Raw genomic sequence first — 17,642 nt, 5'->3', positions numbered from 1 at the left:
CCCTTAGGGAGTCAGTGGTTCTTAAAGTGTGTTCCATGCACCCCTGCATAGGGGTTGGAGGGTTTCTTACACTCTTTGAGAAGGAAAATAGAACCACTTTTGTAATAATACTATAAAGGTATACCTGCCTATTACACTGTGTTAATATTTGTACTGATGGTGCAAAAGCACTGGTGGGTGAACGGTAGCAACACCCAACTGCTGTGGCAGCCGCCATAGTCTTCACATTTGCAGTATTGAAAACAAGAGACGTCCACTTAAGAAGGTTCTTGAAGCAATAAGAATTTTATTAAACCTCAACTCCTGAATATAGTACTATGAGTTCACACTTGAATACGTGTTACTATTAATTAATCAAAACATATTCACTAATGTTCTACATGACTAAACAGGAAGTACTGGTAAAGCACACCGCGATGCAATGGGTTTTTTCAGGGAAAAGCCCTTGTATGACTGAGCTGTGAGCTGAGCCAGGCACTTTTCATGGAACACCATTTTTACCTGAAAGAATGACTATCAGATAAACTAATATGCAAGAAGGGATATTTCCCCCCCCTTGCTGTCAAGGACATACAATCAGCATCTCAGCCTTTTCCCCTTTCTTCCTTCTATCTACATCTTTACTCTCCCTCTGCTTCAGCTGCCTCAGAGAGCATTTCTATATGCAGAAGCCTGAAGGCCGGAGATCAAGTTGCCTTTAGGGATAAGGGAAAGTTATCCCTAGAGTTTAGTGGGGAGGGGGTGTGACAGCTCAGGCAGGGCCTGGAGACCAGGGTGGAGACTTCTCTCAGGCTGGCTCATTGGGGCCTCTGGTATTAGGGATGCAGCTGGACCAGGGCGTTAAAACAGTGAATGTGGATAACCCGTGGGAACTGTCAACAGCTGCACCACTCAGTTTGCCAAGCAGGATGTCTCAGAAGCCAGCACTAAATGGAGCTCGGCAGACACTACAATCCTCATCTGTAGAGTAAGATGTACTTTGAGTAAGTACAGAAGTGAGCATTATCTTAATCATTTGTAAATGGTAAATATGCAGGAAAAAAATGTTAAGCTTAGATGCAAAGATGAGCTTTGATTAAGTTTGTAGAGCTTACAGTTGTAGCTGATGTTGCAAAAATGAACAGCATTCTTGAACTATAATCAACTGGACGAGACAGAAGGAGATACAGGACTCTGAAAAAAAATTGTTAATTACATTTAGACTTTAGTGAGAGATTAGCAAAACAAGAGACCTGTTTTACTGTCCACAGAAAAAGTCATTAGACATCCCAAACACAGGCCTGAAGGGCTATCTCCTTTAAAGGGTGCTTAATCTTTTCTTGAGTTACTTCACAGCTAAAGAAGATAATAAAGCCAATAAATGTCAAGCCTCAGTCCTCTCATCTATGAAATAGCTAGTCAACCTCCCAAAATTTATATTCTTTCTAGTTAAGGAATTAATACAAACCATAGCTGCAAAGTACATTGAACACTACACATGGAAACTTCAGGTTTAGTTCACAGGACCTTGTTAGTGGCACGTTTTAACCTCTGGACTCAGGGCTGACTGGCCCCCTCCAGAGAAGGGCAAGACAATCAGATGTACTGGAAGGGGGGTGGGTGGAGATTCCAGTGGGAAAAGGCAGGAAGTTATGAAATTGGCATGAAGTACCCTTTGGGATCTCCTCTTGGGGTTCTCTCTCTCTCTCTCTCTGAACTGTTTCCCTCTAAGCCTGTCCAGGTGGCTGGTTCAGTCAGATGCTCCAGAAGCTACCTTTTGCTTAGACAAAGGTGTCCCTGCCCTTAAAGGACTAAGCAAGGACGAAGGGGTGCCCAGAGGAAAGAAGGGCATGGAGGGGATACTAGGCCAGTTCTCCCCAAACCAGGAAAAATTCTTTTCCAGTGTTTATCTTTCCACATCCTCTCTCACTATCAGATCTCCAGGGCCAATGTAGGGTGTAGGGCTTCATGAGTGAGCTGACCTACTTTGGTCCAGACCAGAATGGCAAAAAGCTGGGATGCATGCTACCACTCCCTTTCCCATGCCTATGCCAAGCAACATTAATAGATTACCACATTTTCTGATTTGAGCACAGATATAGCCTTCTCAAGAGAGCAAGCCACAACCAATCAGACTTAGCACAGTACATAACACCAATGTGCCTTTCTAGGTCTCAGTCTTAGGTTAGAAGGGAAAAAGAAATCCTGGTGGCCTATATCTGAACCAGCCTAGCTCCCCAGGGAGAGAGAACACACAGAGGTTTGGGGCCAGAGTCCTAGCTACAGAAGAGTTTTCCTTTGCTCGATGTACATTCTCTGCTAAAGGTGTTCTAGTAGGAACTCACTGAGGGTTCAGAAACTCTGGATCTTGGTCGTTTTTTATTTATTCCACTGGAGATACTTAACACACTCACAGCCATATATCAATGAACTGATTCTTCTCAGAGGTTCTGATCCAAGTTATACCAAGAAAGTCCAATGTCTAACACATTCATTGGTAAGATTCCTACTAGGCAACAGGATGTAGACAAACGTAAGTACAGGAAGAATACCTTCGTAGTGCTTCATCTTCCTGAAGTTCAAATAATTCTGATGGTGTCTTTGAAAAAGTGAAAAAAAAAGAAAGTTAAAAATTGAAGAAAGTTGGTTGACTGTATAAGCTTATGAAAGTCTATTAGATGAAAAAGCCTAATATACAAAATTATATTTACAGGAGGAGGTGTAGCTCAGTGGTAGAGTGCACGCTGAGCATATGTGAGGCCCTGGGTTCAACTCCCAGCACCTCCATGTTTGATGACAGCAAAAAAAAAAAAAAAAAAAAAAAAAGATTTAAAAAAAACTTTTAATTTACAGACAGGGAATTACAGTGTAATTCATTACTTTATGAGAAGATTCTTGCTTTAAAAAATGGGTTTACTCACATTCATTCAGTGAACAAATATGTACTGAGCGCTTACCATGCACCAGGCATTTGCCTGAGTGAATAAAACAAATATTCCTGTCCTCCTGGAGCTTACATTCATTGGGTAATTTTTAAAAGGAAAGGACTCCATGAATTTTATGAGTTATCCATTAATTCAGTACGTATTTATGGGGACTTACAAAGAAATGCATTAGGTGCTATATGTATAAACACAGTTCCTGGTCTCAAGGGGCTTTTTTAGTGCTCCAGATTTATGCGTAAGTTAAAACATGTGGGTTTGAGTCAAACACAGATTCTACGTGGCCTGGATATGCTTCTAAGTCCTCTGTTTCCACTGATACACAGTCCTTGCTCTTGGTAAATACTCAAAAAATACTTGTTAAAGTGAATGCCAAGTAATATAAAAACCAGTAGTTGAAAATCTAATGTCATGTTAGTTATACTATTTGTCTAAAAATGGATTTTTTTTTTCAAGAATATCTGCCTAGGTGGATAGAGGAATTATAGAATCTCCCTCATTAAATTCTGCCTGAAAACTCAGAAGAAACAATTCAGAAAATTCTGCATTTGGATTGCCGAATCCCATCATAAATTTAGATGTTAATATTATTTCTAAAAAACTGATGCTATGTGTTCTCATATCTGAAGAGAACACATCACCTACAGAGTATTGCTGCTAGAAATCCATAACCTGACTCTAATCATGATTAACATCAGTAAACCCAGAACGAGACATTTTATAAAGCAAATGGCCTGCACCCTTCAAAAATGTCCAGGTCCCATCACAGATAAAACAGATTCAGGTAAGAATCATCCGTCGAGTCTAACTCAGGGCACATGCGTGGTGCAGGGGGGAATCTGAAGAACAGAATATTTCACTGTCTCAAAACATCTCCCCTAATAATTACAAAAGGAAACGTAGTAACTATGTGGTACAGAAATGGACAACAGCATAACCAAGTTAGCTAAATTAACATCCCTATTAGGGCAAAGAGACATCGTGTGCCCCCAGATGTCAGACCCTGGGAAAGACACACCATCACTCAGGTAATACTCTATCCAAAATGCATAACTCCAATCTTTTTTTTTTTTTTTAACTCCAATCTTATCATGAGGACACAGACAAGCCCAAGTTGAGGGGCAAAATAACAGTCCTAAACTGTTCAAAAATGTCAGTGTCATGAAAGACAGAAAAGTTATGGAGCTGTTCTAGAGTAAAAGAGATTAGAGACATGACAAATAAATGCAACACATAATCCTGGATTAGATTCTGGTCCCAGAGGAGAAAACTGCTATAAGGGACATTATTGGCACAACTGGTTAAATTGTAACATGGACCATAAATTCAGGTATACATACATATATATATTTGTATTTTATCAATATTGTATCAAAATTGTATCAATATTAAATTATCTGATTTTGATAATTATACTGTGGTTAAGTAAGAGAAAATCCTTGTTCTTTGAACTACAAACTTAATTCTTAAGGGGTAAAGGGGCATGACACATGTAATTTACTCTCAAATGGTTCAGAAAAATGTTATGGGTAAATATAGGGAGAGTGATGAAGCAGATGTGGCAAAATGTTAAAAACTGATAGATCTTGGCGAAGGATATACAGGGAATTCTTTTACACTATTCTTGCAACTTTTCTGTACCTTTAAAATTATTTCAAAATAAAAAAATAAAATAATCACATGAATCTGAGTCTAAGAATAGGCCACTTCTTTTATACAAGAATTCATCTGAAATTCATCTGAAATTGATTTAATTCATCAATTAAAAGGTAGACTGTATCAACTATACTTCAATAAAAAAAATATTGGCAAGTTAAAAAAAAGAGGTAGAATAGCAGCAAAACAATAATTAAAGGAAAAGAAAATGTAAACAACCCCACTAAAACTCATCAGATAACAGAAGGTATTAAAATGCTCGAATGTTCCTTCTTCTAACATTCCATGCTCCTAATTAGAAGTTGCATCATTGCAAGACAAATAATTAGCCTTTGAGAAGAAGCCATCAGCTCACACTCAACAACAGACACTCTCAGAACGAGCACTTACTTCACCAGGTTTGGCAGATGGGCACAGCCATTTTTCCAACAACATGTCCCAGACTTTCTCCAAATTAATTTCATTGACTTCAGCTATTTCTTTGGCAGCCGCATGAATATCTAAGATATTAAAGGTAAAGAATTAAAGAAAGAAAACCTCAGGTTTTCAATGCAAGATACCTGGGAATCAAAAGGATAGGTCTCCCTGGACAAAAAGATAAAAAGGGTTTTGCCCTCACCAGGATAATCTTTGCCAGATGAATTCTGAATTCTTTGATTTATGCTGGGATGTTCGTACAGACTGACAATGAGATGTGCTGGTTTTCCGATCACTCTTAAATACTCTGCAGTGTTCAGCTTGTGGGCTATGAGCACAGCTTCCGTGCCTGATCGCCGGTACTGAATATGAAGCTTCTTCAACAGAGCTTCAGCTTTTTCACGTGTTTCATCCTTTTAAAAAATTCCAAGCAAAAAGAAACTCTTGTTTTCTAAATCGCAAGTGAGCCTAAGAATCCAGCTTTATCAGTCAAGGTCCCTCTCTGCCTTAGTTACACCCTTAAGTATCTACACCAAGCCTCATCTTCTTTTTCCATTTTAGGCATCCAACCCTTGAAAACACCTATCACTAGGGCAGGATGAGAAGGGATGCTACGAGAGCACAATTCAAATTAAAAAGAAAGCGGAGCCTGTACCCCGATGTTCATAGCTGCACTACTTACAGTAGCCAAGATATGGAAGCAACCTAAGTGTCCATCGACAGATGAATGGAAAAAGAAGATACGGTATATACATATATATAAAGGAATATTACTCAGTCATGAGAAAGAATGAAATTTTGCCATTTGCAACAACATGGATAGACCTGTAGGGTGTTATGCTTAGTGAAATAAGTCAGACAGAGAAAGACAAATACTGTATGTTACCACTTACATGTGGAATCTAAAAAATAAAACAAATGAATGTATATAACAAAACAGAAACAGACTCACAGATGGAGAAGAAACTAGTGGTTACCAGTGGGGAGAGGGAAGGAGAGAGGGGCAACATAGGGGTAGGGGAATAAGAAGTACAAACTACTATGTATAAAATAAACAAGCTGCAAGGATATATTGTACAGCACACGGAGTATAGCCAATATTTTATAATAACTATAAATGAAGTATAATCTATAAAAATTTTGAATCACTATGTTGTACACCTGAAACTAATATAATATTGTAAATCAGCTACCCTTTCATTTAAAAAAAAAAAAAAAAAGAGGAGCCTTCAATCTTACAGTTCAGACACACCTGAGATGGGATATTCTGAAGCCACCTCTCAGCTAAATACAGGCAGAATTTCAAACTGGACATCTTGAAGGAACCTAGAGAGATAAAAGATTTATAAGCAAATCATAGTCCTTTCAAGACAATGTACTTCAGTCAAATTAGCCAGTTTTTTAAAATAATGACAGGAAGCATACTCATAGTAAAAAAACAATTTAAACAGGCCAGAGGATACAAAGTAGGAAGTACAAGTCCACAGAGGCCCATCTCTTCAGCTTCTATACCTATTCCCTAGATCCTTACATTCCTCCAGAAGTTTTCTGTGTGTATGTGTGTGTTTGTGTGTGTGTGCACGCACATGTGCTCAAGCACGTTAACCCAAATGGGATAAGATCATACATGTAGTACAGTTTGCTGTTCTCACTTAATACATATCTTGGATATTTTTCCAGATCAACTACATAGAATTCCACTCTATGAATACACTATTTTTTTAACCAGTTCCTGACAAATGAGCATTTAAAAAAATTAGTTATTTTCAACTTTTGTTACAACCAAAAACATGGCAATAAGTGCCTGTGTTTGTGTATTTTTTTGATCATGCAACAATGTCTAAGGATTCATTATTGAAAGTATGTATGATTGGATACGAGGAAGTATTAATCTATATTCAAGCTGAGCAATGCCTATGTCTCTGCGCCCTGGGCAAGCAGCATGGCGTCTTGCTTGGTTCCTCTTTAATGTACAGCAGTGCCGCAAGTGAGGAGAGGGGGCACATACATTTCTAAGCTATCATACTGTTTCTCCTTAAAGATAAGAAAGGAGTACATTTTTTTACGACAAGTTCCAAAAACAACACAGCCGACCATTTTAAGCCCAATTAAAGGAAGGATCCATACCTTCTGGGACATCCTGGGCTAGACTGATGGCAATGGCTACAGCCCACTCCGGGTTAACGATAGATAACAAGTAGGATTCGATGGTTTGAGTGATCTTAGTTATCTCCTTGTTAATCAGTGTTGAGGATTTAGCTTGTGTTAACTGCAGGAGCTTAGGCTTCAGTTTTTTTTCAAAAACGTGTTTGGCTGTAGACACGTACAGAGTGTCCAAAGAGAACTTCAAAGAAAGGAAAAGTTAAGGCTGACTTACGTGCTCACCTTTAAAGGCTTTACATGAAAACAGCATAAAATCTTTCTACACAGGGTCTGAATGAATTACAGAATAAAGATACAACTTTTACGAGTTTTAACCCATTACCTTCATTAACTTAGAAATTAAGAGCAATGTTGGGAAGGATTCTTCACTGAGTTCTGTAGCTAGAAAGGAAACAAAGATAGTATGATTTACCTAAGAAAAGGGTTTTGGCTATTCGGTACAATTCATAAGAAGTTAATGAACATACAGAGAATTTTCCAGAAGCTCTGTGCTGTGCCGAAGAATATTAGGTGAAAAGGCAGTCTAGTTTGGGCAGCTGATGGCAAAGTTATTACGTGCTCCAACATATACTGATATTCTAGGTCCACTGGAGGAGAAATTCTTCTGTATGACTTCAAATGTTTCAGAAGACTCAATGCCTACATTAAAATAAAAAAGTATTTTCCTGTGAGATTAAAACAATCATTGAGTGTTTTAAAATCATCTAATTCTATACTATCATAGGGTTCCATTCCTGGGACAGTCTCATATTCATAAAGATGATCAAAACCTTTCGTAGTTTTACCTTCAAAACTATTATGCTATTCTTCTAAACCATAACTTTTGTGATCATTAAAGAAATTATACTAGGAGAAACCAGCGGAACCCTGTTGTTGGTGGGATGTTTTATAAACCAGAGTTTGGAAGTTCTCTACTCTCTTCAAATAGTTTTAGATATATCTCAAAAATACTTGATTTCACTTTAAATACATAGGCAGGAGATCTAAAATTAATCCTCTATATTCTCTCTTAAGTTTACATCTTATATTTTGGGGGCTTGTACAACTTTTTTTTTTTTTGGCCGTGCCACACGACTTGCATGTGGGCAATCTTAATTCCCTGATCAGGGACTGAACCCAGGCCCTCGGCAATGAAAGAGACACAGCCTAACCACTGGACTGCCAGGGAGGTCCCTGGGGCTTATATAAATTTTTGAATCAATCCATTTTCTTTTAATTTTTAAAATCCAATTAAAAAATATATGTAAGCTCCTATGACCATATTTGTAAAACACTAGGAAGTTACTGAGTACTGAAACAGAATTTAGTCCAGGACTTACCTACTAATATAGAAAGCTAAATCTGACTCTGGGTCTTACGTGCTTTGATTTTTTTTTTTTTTTTTTTTTGCCAGATGACAAATATTTTTGCCTTAATTCTTCTAAATCAGTCTTTTAGTGACTTTGTACTCTTGGCCAGATTTAAATTGCCTCAGTAGAGCAAAAACTGGATTAAGATAAAACATGGAGAGCACAAAAACTCTTTTTACTTCTGTATCCCTTTTAAAGAAAAGGAAATAGAGTAAAAACTACAGTTTAAAGGGAACTCAGAGGACAGTCCAGAAAGACACTAGATAACAGTAATTTTTTAAAATGGTCCAAATAAAAACATAATTTTAAAATCTATAATATATTTGTTATACCTGATTAATATTAATGTTGGTTATCTTTTCATCAGCTCTTTCTATGACTTTCAGGACGACTTCAATCATCTCATAGTCATAGGGATCCAACTGTATAAAAACAAAAATACGTCAAAACTGGAGAAGAACAACCCTCAGAATGGGAGAAAATATTTGCAAATGAATCAACGGACAAAGGATTAATCTCCAAAATATATAAACAGCTCATTCAGCTCAATATCAAAGAAACAAACACCCCAATCCAAAAATGGGCAGAAGACCTAAATAGACATTTCTCCAAAGAAGACATACAGACGGCCACGAAGCACATGAAAAGATGCTCAACATCACTAATTATTAGAGAAATGCAAGTCAAAACTACAATGAGGTATCACCTCACTCCTGTTAGAATGGGCATCATCAGAAAATCTACAAACAACAAATGCTGGAGAGGGTGTGGAGAAAAGGGAACCCTCTTGCACTGTTGGTGGGAATGTAAATTGATACAGCCACTATGGAGAACAATATGGAGGTTCCTTAAAAAACTAAAAATAGAATTACCATATGACCCAGCAATAAAAAAAAAAAAAAAACTGGAGAAGACGTTGCCAGGCTGGTTGATGGTTTTATGCAGTTATGTTCATCAGCAGAGATTACAAATATAACAGCTCAGTGCACTACAATATTAAGTTAGATTATTCTTTAAAAAATGAACTAACATTTTCTCATCTCTAAAATTAACTATTAGAATAAACATACGTCTTTAGAATGTCTCAAAAGCTGTTTTTTAAGAAACCTGTACGAGGCAATGTCATTTCAATAAAGAGAAATGTTCTTAAGGTACTAAAAACCTAGAAAGATAAACATATTAAAATTTTATAAGATTTTTAAAAATTTTTATTTATTTATTTATTTTTGGCTGTGTTGGGTCTTCGTTGCTGTGCGTGGGCTTTCTCTAGTTGTGGTGAGCAGGGACTACTCTTCGTTGCGGTGCGGGGGCTTCTTTTCTCATCGTGGTGGTTTCGCTTGTTGCAGAGCATGGGCTCTAGGCGCGCAGGCTTCAGTAGTTGTGGCACGCGGGCTCAGAAGTTGTGGCTCGTGGGCTCTACAGCACAGGCTCAGTAGCTGTGGCGCACGGGCTTAGTTGCCCTGTGGCATGTGGAATCTTCCCAGACCAGGGCTCGAACCTGTGTCTCCAGCATTGGCAGGCGGATTCTTAACCACTGCGCCACCAGGGAAGTCCGAATAATTTTACAAGGTTTTTAAATTAAAATTCTTTCTTCCATTTATGATGGGAAAATTAGAATAGGAGAAATTTGACCTTTTCTTGGAAAATGACATAACTAAAAGTGTGGGCCTCCAAGCAAAACCTTTTCAAAGGATTTCATTCCGGCTATAACCATACACTAAGATACAAGAACTAGCTGGGTGGCATCTATATATGCTTATAATAAGAAAGGAAATATTCTCTTTGTTCTGTTTCTGCCCACACACCATTACTTTTTAAAAAAAATTTTAAATGCCAACTAAATTCATGTGAATAATAACATTGAACAAAGTGGGAAGGTGATCTCTTTAGTAACTAGAAATTTTGAGCAAGTCTATATAATTTTTGGCTGAATTACAAGCAAAACATAAAACTGAAGTATTATAATTTTAGTCTTATAATTTTATTTCCCCTTCTATCCACCTTCACTCCCCCATCAAACTACCCCTTGACCTAAAAGTTCCAATTCTCAGAAGATCTCCTAAAAAAATAATCAGACAAGAGGGCAAATGTGTGTATGAAGATATTCATTTTAACAACTTATAATAATGAAATTTACAAACAATTTAAATGTCCTTTCATAAAGGCCTGGTTAAATACAGGATGTTTCATCCACATAGTGGAATAATATATATGTATCTGTCAAAAATGAGAGAGATGTCTATGCATTGACAGGTAACGACAATATGTTAAATGAAAAAAGAGAGTGACAGGATAGTATATTTAGTCTAAGATATTTACCAAATTATTAACATTTTTATCTGTGGGAGTGGGGTTGTAGGGAAATTTCTCTTTTTGATTTATACCTTTCTCTCTAGTTTGATCTTTTTCAAAGAATGTGTGCTATTTAAAAAAATCTGGGGAAAAAGGGGTATTTTTATTTTGGAGGAAAAAAAGACAGGAAACGTACTGTATTAAAGTATAATAAAAATAGAGAAATCTAAAATTTTTTGAAAATTAATAGTTTACAAAAAATATAGGACTTACATTTTCAATTTGTTACTATAGATATCTGATTAATTAAGGGTAGGAGGGATGCTTGAAACGACCCAGTGCATTCATTTCACCATTCATCTACCTTATGCAGTATTCCACTAAGACTGATGACCAAATCTTTTGTGCTTGTCAGTAAAGGAACCATTCCGATGGCTTTGGCCAGGAGTTTGGAACGCTGCTGTTTTGTGGATTCCGTGCTTGCGTCTCCCTGGCTCTGGCTGGCATTAGTGTTGTGCAGGAGTGTTTCAATGAACAGCTGAAGAGCTGCATCAGAGTCCAACTGAAATGTGCTGAAATAAGTATTCAATTACACATGAATGTCCCAAAATGCATGCATTTCTACACAGAGTTTCTCACAGAAAACTTAGGCATGAGCTCCCACCACTGAAATCTAACCTTTCCATTGTCAAGTGTCATAACCAGACCATCTACTTGTTTTCAAAGTTAATTCTTGCTTTTAAAAACATCAGATATTCTTGGTGGGCATATAAACTGGCACAATCTTGGAGGGAAATTTGTAATAAAGTTGAAAATATATATTTATGTCCTTTAATAGAGATATTCCACTTTCGTACACTTCACGAAAGTAGCAAAGATACACATATAGGATGTCCTGTAACAACTGTTTGTAATATTTAAAAACTGGAAACAAATACTCATCAATAGGGGGCTGGTTAAATAACTTATTCAAAGGAATACCATAGGATTCAACAGATATGAGGAAGAGCTATATGTCCTAATCTGAGAAGACATTATTTTGTTAAGTGAAGGATACATGCTACAAGATAATGTACAATTCTGTTTTTCATAAACTTTTAAAAATGCATGTTAGTAAATGCATAAGGAAAAAAAAAAAAAGAACAATATAAGCCAAACTCTTTTAACAGTGATTATCCCTGACGGGTGGAATTATGTGGGACTTTGATTTTAGTATGTTCCATCTGAATTAGAAAAAGTAGTACATTTAAAAATTAAGAATCAGGTTAGTATAGACAAATCGACAACTGAAATGCCTTCTAAGCCCTATTAATAAGATAGGGATAGTTTAGTCTGTTATACAGAATAACTGAAATGTCAAGAAGAGCTTTACATACGATAATTTTAAAGTCACTCCCTGAAATTGTAAAGGTCATCTAAATTTATTCAGTGGGACTGCCTGAGGCAAGACAGTCACTATCACACAAGTAAAAATCAGCAATGCCATGTAAGCACAACGATTGTGAAATGAGCCTGACATAATTATAGCTATTTAAATTTCAGAAAAGGGGTCACGCCATAAAACAACAGACAAAAATCTACCAGGAGTTCAAATTAATAAAGAAGAGGGAGTGTGCGTACCTCGTTCTGGATTTGTAGCACTCCAAACTGAGGAATGGCATAGTTTTGTTATATCAGAGTGCAGGTAAGTCACAGGTAGTTAGAGCTATGAGCAGTCTATGGTCCTTGACTTGCAGGTTCAGGATGGTGACAGCCAGGGGCATTACTCCCCACCATCCACAAGGACAAAGAACTAGATCCCTGTCTGGTGAGGAAATGCACTAAGCAGCCTCATTATCAAGAACTGAAATTCCACCCATCTGTCATAAATTGGATAAGGATTACAGCACCCTTGGTATTTTAGAAGCAGTACTTATTATCTACCTTGAGCAGGGCACCTAATATGGATTTGTTTTCTCATACATAAATTGGTTATAATATACAATAAAAAGTAAACGTGATGATGTGTGGGAAACCACTTTGAAACTAATAGTGGGCCAGCAAATTTAATATCTAAATTTATCAGATAAAAACAACTGAGATATAAATTACAAATCATTTGATCCTCCTCATCACAGTAAGCTGTATCTATAAATAACACTTAGTCTTAGTTTTTTTAAGTTATTTAAAAAAAATTCTCCCTAAATCATACTTTTCACCAATTTTTAATTTAAGATCAACTTGTCCCTAACTTGACCTGATTTAGAAGTTTACTTGCTCAGAATATTCCCAAACTTCCCTTATCATGTGAATCGTCTGGAGCTCCTATTGAGACCAGTTTCCTGGGCCTCAGCTCAGACCTGCCGAGTCAGAACCAATACAGAGGGACCCAGGAATCTGTATTTTAAATCAAGTGCCCCACATGATGCTTATCATGAGGCAAGTTGAGGAAACACCAAAGAGTGAATTAAAAAGGTGATATTATAAGAGAATTTAATCTGGTTCGGACTTACTCAGTTTGTGGTTGAGCAAAAGAAAACATCAGAGGTCATGGGCCACATGTAATAATCACTGTTATCACTGTGTTCTCACATTAGCATTACCAGTTTGTTAAGCTAACAGCAAAAATACCAATGAAATTTAAAGAATTACCTGCAATATTCCAGAATGAGGCTTGTATCCATATCTATATTCTCCACAAGAGCTTTAATGAGGTCTTTCTTGGTGAGAAAATGTTGCCTAAAAACTGGCTGGAAAGAAATCTAGAAATAAAAAGAGCAAAACAAAAACCCTGCTAAACTGAAATGTATCAGACTAAGGGCACTGTTGCGACCTGCCCTTTTACTATCCATTTTTTTAGAGAAACAATTTTCTATAGCTCCTTCAACTTTTATTTTTATCATACTACCCAACTCGACCATCACTCTGAAATTTCAGGTATATTTGGCTAGAGGTCCAAAATCTCTCTTAGTCACACTAACCCCTGGCTCTTCAGTAAAGTTTGGTAGTTAGCAACAAACAGTCCCATTACTGCATAGGAACGAGGCTTCAAAATATATACCATTTCTACAATGGTTACACTCCCGATAAGTCAACTATTTGCAAATAAAATAAAATGTTTTACATTCATAGAAAAGAAAACAGGATTTTGTTGGTTTGTTTTTGCAAAGTGAAAAATAAGGGCCACTTACTTCTCCCTGGTAGGAGTTGCTGAAGCGTAGTACAATGTAGATACATTTTAATATTATCTTTAAACAAATAGCACACAAAAACGTATGAGGCTAAACGGTAGGCCTGGAATACCTTAAATGTTAATTAATACTAGATACATTCCTATAATGAGACGGCTAAGCAGATGAAATGTCAAGCCTCTTCTAATTTCTTTAAAAATATAGCAAAAAGAAAATGAGGCAAAAGGTCCTTATTTCTTTGAAAGCACAAATGCGTGTAATAACTAACTAAAACTTACAAGTCGGTTTATATATAACCTCTCCAAAAGTAAAGGATAATGAGTTCTTTGTTTTAAATTTTCCAACTGGGTAATTATCAGAATGGATGAAACTTCATGGCACTTGAAGAATACTCACACCAAGTTTCCTAAGACGAATACCCCACCGGGAATCAGTACTGAGTTCACAGAACTTAAGCTCCATTTCTATTTCCTGATAGAGACTGGCCAGCTGAGAGCCCACCAGAGATATTGCCTAAAAAATTAAAATAGAATTAAAATTGAATTGCAAATAGAAAATGTTCTAATACCTTTTAAAAGAAACCCAACAATAAAAACCATAATCTTTCTTTATGATAACAGCTGGAATGTTACATGTTGCTTCATACACCATCATTACTTATATAATACTTAGGTAATTCGGCTTTTAGTGTGATGCCATAAATTTAGTCTGGATTTCTTTCATAAGAAAAGGCCAAATTTGAGCTATCCTGCACGTAAAATGCCCACAAAGGGCAAATTTTGAAACAAACAATATCAAAGACAAGTTTTGCATCCGTTAAACTTGTCTTACAAAGAAGAACTGGCTCATGGGTCTAAGGTTTCCAGTACACTAGAGTAAGCATAAGCAGTGAGGTTCTCTGGCTGAATACAGATTTAAGAAATAAAAAATGTAATCCTCTGGGTTAAGCAATGCTTAGGACCTGCATATACATTCACTGGTGTGTCGCCAGTTAAGGAAAAGCTGGTAGAAACCATGTGTGTTAGCTTGACGTTTCTTCTGCTAAATCTTTAAGATCTGGTGGCAAAGCCAATTTTACTTCTTCCCCTAAATCTTCAATATTTCAAGAACTGAAGGTGTGCTTCCTTAGGTCATACCAATATTTTGTCGTAATTCTGCCATGCTTTATCTATGAGCGTCCATATATTTTCAAAGACTTCTTTCTGTGGTAAGAGAGTGCAGTACCCCAATGCCAAGTTGAGATCCACCAGACGACAATTAAATACCTGTGGGAAGAAAGCATTCAGAGAAGCAAATTCCTCACAATCAAAACAGAATTCAGTCTCTAAAGGCTGATTTGTCACTAAATTTAGTTTTAGGCCCTACGAAAGAATGAGCATTTCATGAAAAGTTATTTATAGTAAAATAGTTCCAACTTGTTTGCTTAGTTTTAATGTCTTTTATCACTATTATAAATTTAAGGAAAGAAACTCTAACAAGTTCTATATGACATAGAACACTTACCTTCTCTATATTACTTCTTTTCAAGTCCCCAACATCCCCTCCCCCTCCTCACTCTTATCCTCACTGAAAAATCAGAAGCAAGCAGGAGAGAGAGAGAGAGAGAGAGAGAGAGAGAGAGAGAGAGAGAGAGAGAGAGAAAAGAGCTTACCACAAACGAATACTCACTTTGTACAAAAGTGTTGCGGCATTTCCCCTGATAAACATAACGGCTTTCTCTTTCAATTCCATAACAACATGCTTGGATTTAACTAATGTGGCCTCTCCACACAACTTTTAGAAAAGAACAAAAGAATCCTCAGGTCCACGTCTATGCACAGTTTTGAAAACTTTTCTTAAATATTAAGGAACTTTGAAAATTCAGCATTATATGCAAAAAGTATTGTCATTTAATCTATAATGACAGAAAGCTGGGGCTTGCAGGGAAATTGACTGGGAAAGGGCAAAAAGGAACCTTATAAAATACTCTGTACCTTGATTATGGTGTTGGTGACAAGGTGAATACATTGGTTGATATACTTAAAATATGTGTTGGTTTTTTTTTTTAATAAATTTATTTATTTTATTTATTTTTGGCTGGGTTGGGTCTTCGTTGCTGCGCACAGGTTTTCTCTAGTTGTGGACAGCAGGGGCTACTATTCGTTGCGGTGCACAGGCTTCTCATTGCAGTGGCTTCTCTTGTTGCGGAGCACAGGCCCTAGCACGCAGGCTTCAGTAGTTGCAGCACACGGGCTCAGTAGTTGTGGCGCACGGGCTTAGTTGCTCCGCAGCATGTGGGATCTTCCTGCACCAGGGCTCGAACCCGGGTCCCCTGCATTGGCAGGCAGATTCTTAACCACTGCGCCACCAGGGAAGCCCAAAATACATGCATTTTAATTTTGAAAGCTATACTTCAATAAAGCTGATTTTTTAAAAAATTGGCATTTAGTAAATATGAATAGAGTAGTAGAAATGAATACAAGACCAGCTTCATCAGCAAGTTATCAACAGATAGTTTGTCTTCTAGAATCTTTTTAATGATGCCGTCAGGTAATAATTATAATTTGGGCCACAGTAAAACAAATAGCAGATCGACAGTTTTGACCCAATGTGGTCACTGGGCTTGGAGTAAGAGGACTTACCACTGCAACCAAAAGCCTCAGATTATTTACTTTACCTCCCTGAATCTGAGTTTCTTCGTTTGCAAAGTGGAGTTTCTGAGGTTTGTCATAAACATTAGGTATGAAAATGTGTGCAAGGGCTTCCCTGGTGGCGCAGTGGTTAAGAATCCTCCTGCCAATTCAGGGGACACGGGTTCGAGCCCTGGTCCGGGAAGATCCCACATGCCGCGGAGCAACTAAGCCCATGTGCCACAACTACTGAGCCTGCGCTCTAGAGCTCGCGTGCCACAACTACTGAAGACCGCGCGCCTAGAGCCTATGCTCCACAACAAGAGAAGCCACCGTGATGAGAAGCCTGCGCACTGCAACGAAGAGTAGCCCCCGCTTGCCGCAACCAGAGAAAGCCCACACACAGCAACGAAGACCCAACACAGCCAAAAATAAATAAATAAATAAATAAAAATTTAAAAAATAAAAAGAAATAAAATAAAATAAAAAATAAATAAAAATTTTCTTAAAAAAAGAAAATGTGTGCAAGCACCTTGAACTATACCTGACTTTGTACATGTTCAACAGACGTTTCCTAAATCTGACAAATTATCAATTTCCTTACTACAAAGCCAAATAGGAAAATGTGGGTTCCAAATTCCTTTGTTTGGCAGTGCTTTTGTATCTGTATTTGAGCAAAGTGAAAGTAGTTGTTCTCGAAACTGTACCTTGTCACTCAAACTGGCATTCATGAAGTTTGACACGGAGTGCTGAAGACAGGTACCAAATGAACCAACTACAAATTTTAGGGCGAGCTCCCATTGGCTAGATTCCTGAAGGTTCTGAAGCAAGGCAGAGATGGAATTGATAATAGGTAACATAAGGCTGTCTCCTGTGAAATGATAAAAGTATTTTACTCGAGTACAAGTATTTTAATATTTAGATTTTTTTTTTAAACAAAGAAAGACCATATTTGGAAATTGTTTTCAGGGACGGTCTACTCCTTCAATGCAGGTAATGGTCATAGAATTGATTCTCAAAGTTAGTAAATAAAAGAGTTAACACGAGGCTTGATCTAAACCAGAA

The 17,642-nt window shown here is 37.2% G+C and overlaps 1 protein-coding gene across 1 annotated transcript in view; it reads right to left on the bottom strand.

Moving 5' to 3' along the window:
* Positions 1-17,642, bottom strand: part of KNTC1 (kinetochore associated 1) — a 70,792-nt gene that overhangs the window by 12,799 nt on the left and 40,351 nt on the right. The window contains exons 39-53 of the mRNA XM_082355795.1: positions 17,285-17,448; positions 15,637-15,741; positions 15,105-15,233; positions 14,365-14,481; positions 13,430-13,539; positions 11,163-11,370; positions 8,839-8,928; positions 7,625-7,796; positions 7,480-7,538; positions 7,122-7,338; positions 6,247-6,320; positions 5,197-5,407; positions 4,968-5,077; positions 2,532-2,578; positions 1,095-1,173 (exon numbers count right to left, since the gene is read on the bottom strand). Coding sequence (XP_082211921.1) covers positions 1,095-1,173; positions 2,532-2,578; positions 4,968-5,077; positions 5,197-5,407; positions 6,247-6,320; positions 7,122-7,338; positions 7,480-7,538; positions 7,625-7,796; positions 8,839-8,928; positions 11,163-11,370; positions 13,430-13,539; positions 14,365-14,481; positions 15,105-15,233; positions 15,637-15,741; positions 17,285-17,448 — 1,892 coding nt within the window. The remainder of the gene's footprint in view (positions 1-1,094; positions 1,174-2,531; positions 2,579-4,967; positions 5,078-5,196; positions 5,408-6,246; positions 6,321-7,121; positions 7,339-7,479; positions 7,539-7,624; positions 7,797-8,838; positions 8,929-11,162; positions 11,371-13,429; positions 13,540-14,364; positions 14,482-15,104; positions 15,234-15,636; positions 15,742-17,284; positions 17,449-17,642) is intronic.

The sequence above is a fragment of the Balaenoptera borealis genome (assembly GCF_965194805.1).
Source record: "Balaenoptera borealis genome assembly, chromosome: 14".
In the NCBI taxonomy this organism is placed as follows: Eukaryota; Metazoa; Chordata; class Mammalia; order Artiodactyla; family Balaenopteridae; genus Balaenoptera; species Balaenoptera borealis.
Note: the sequence above shows the minus strand (reverse complement) of the source record. Positions and strands in the feature narration are given on the sequence as shown.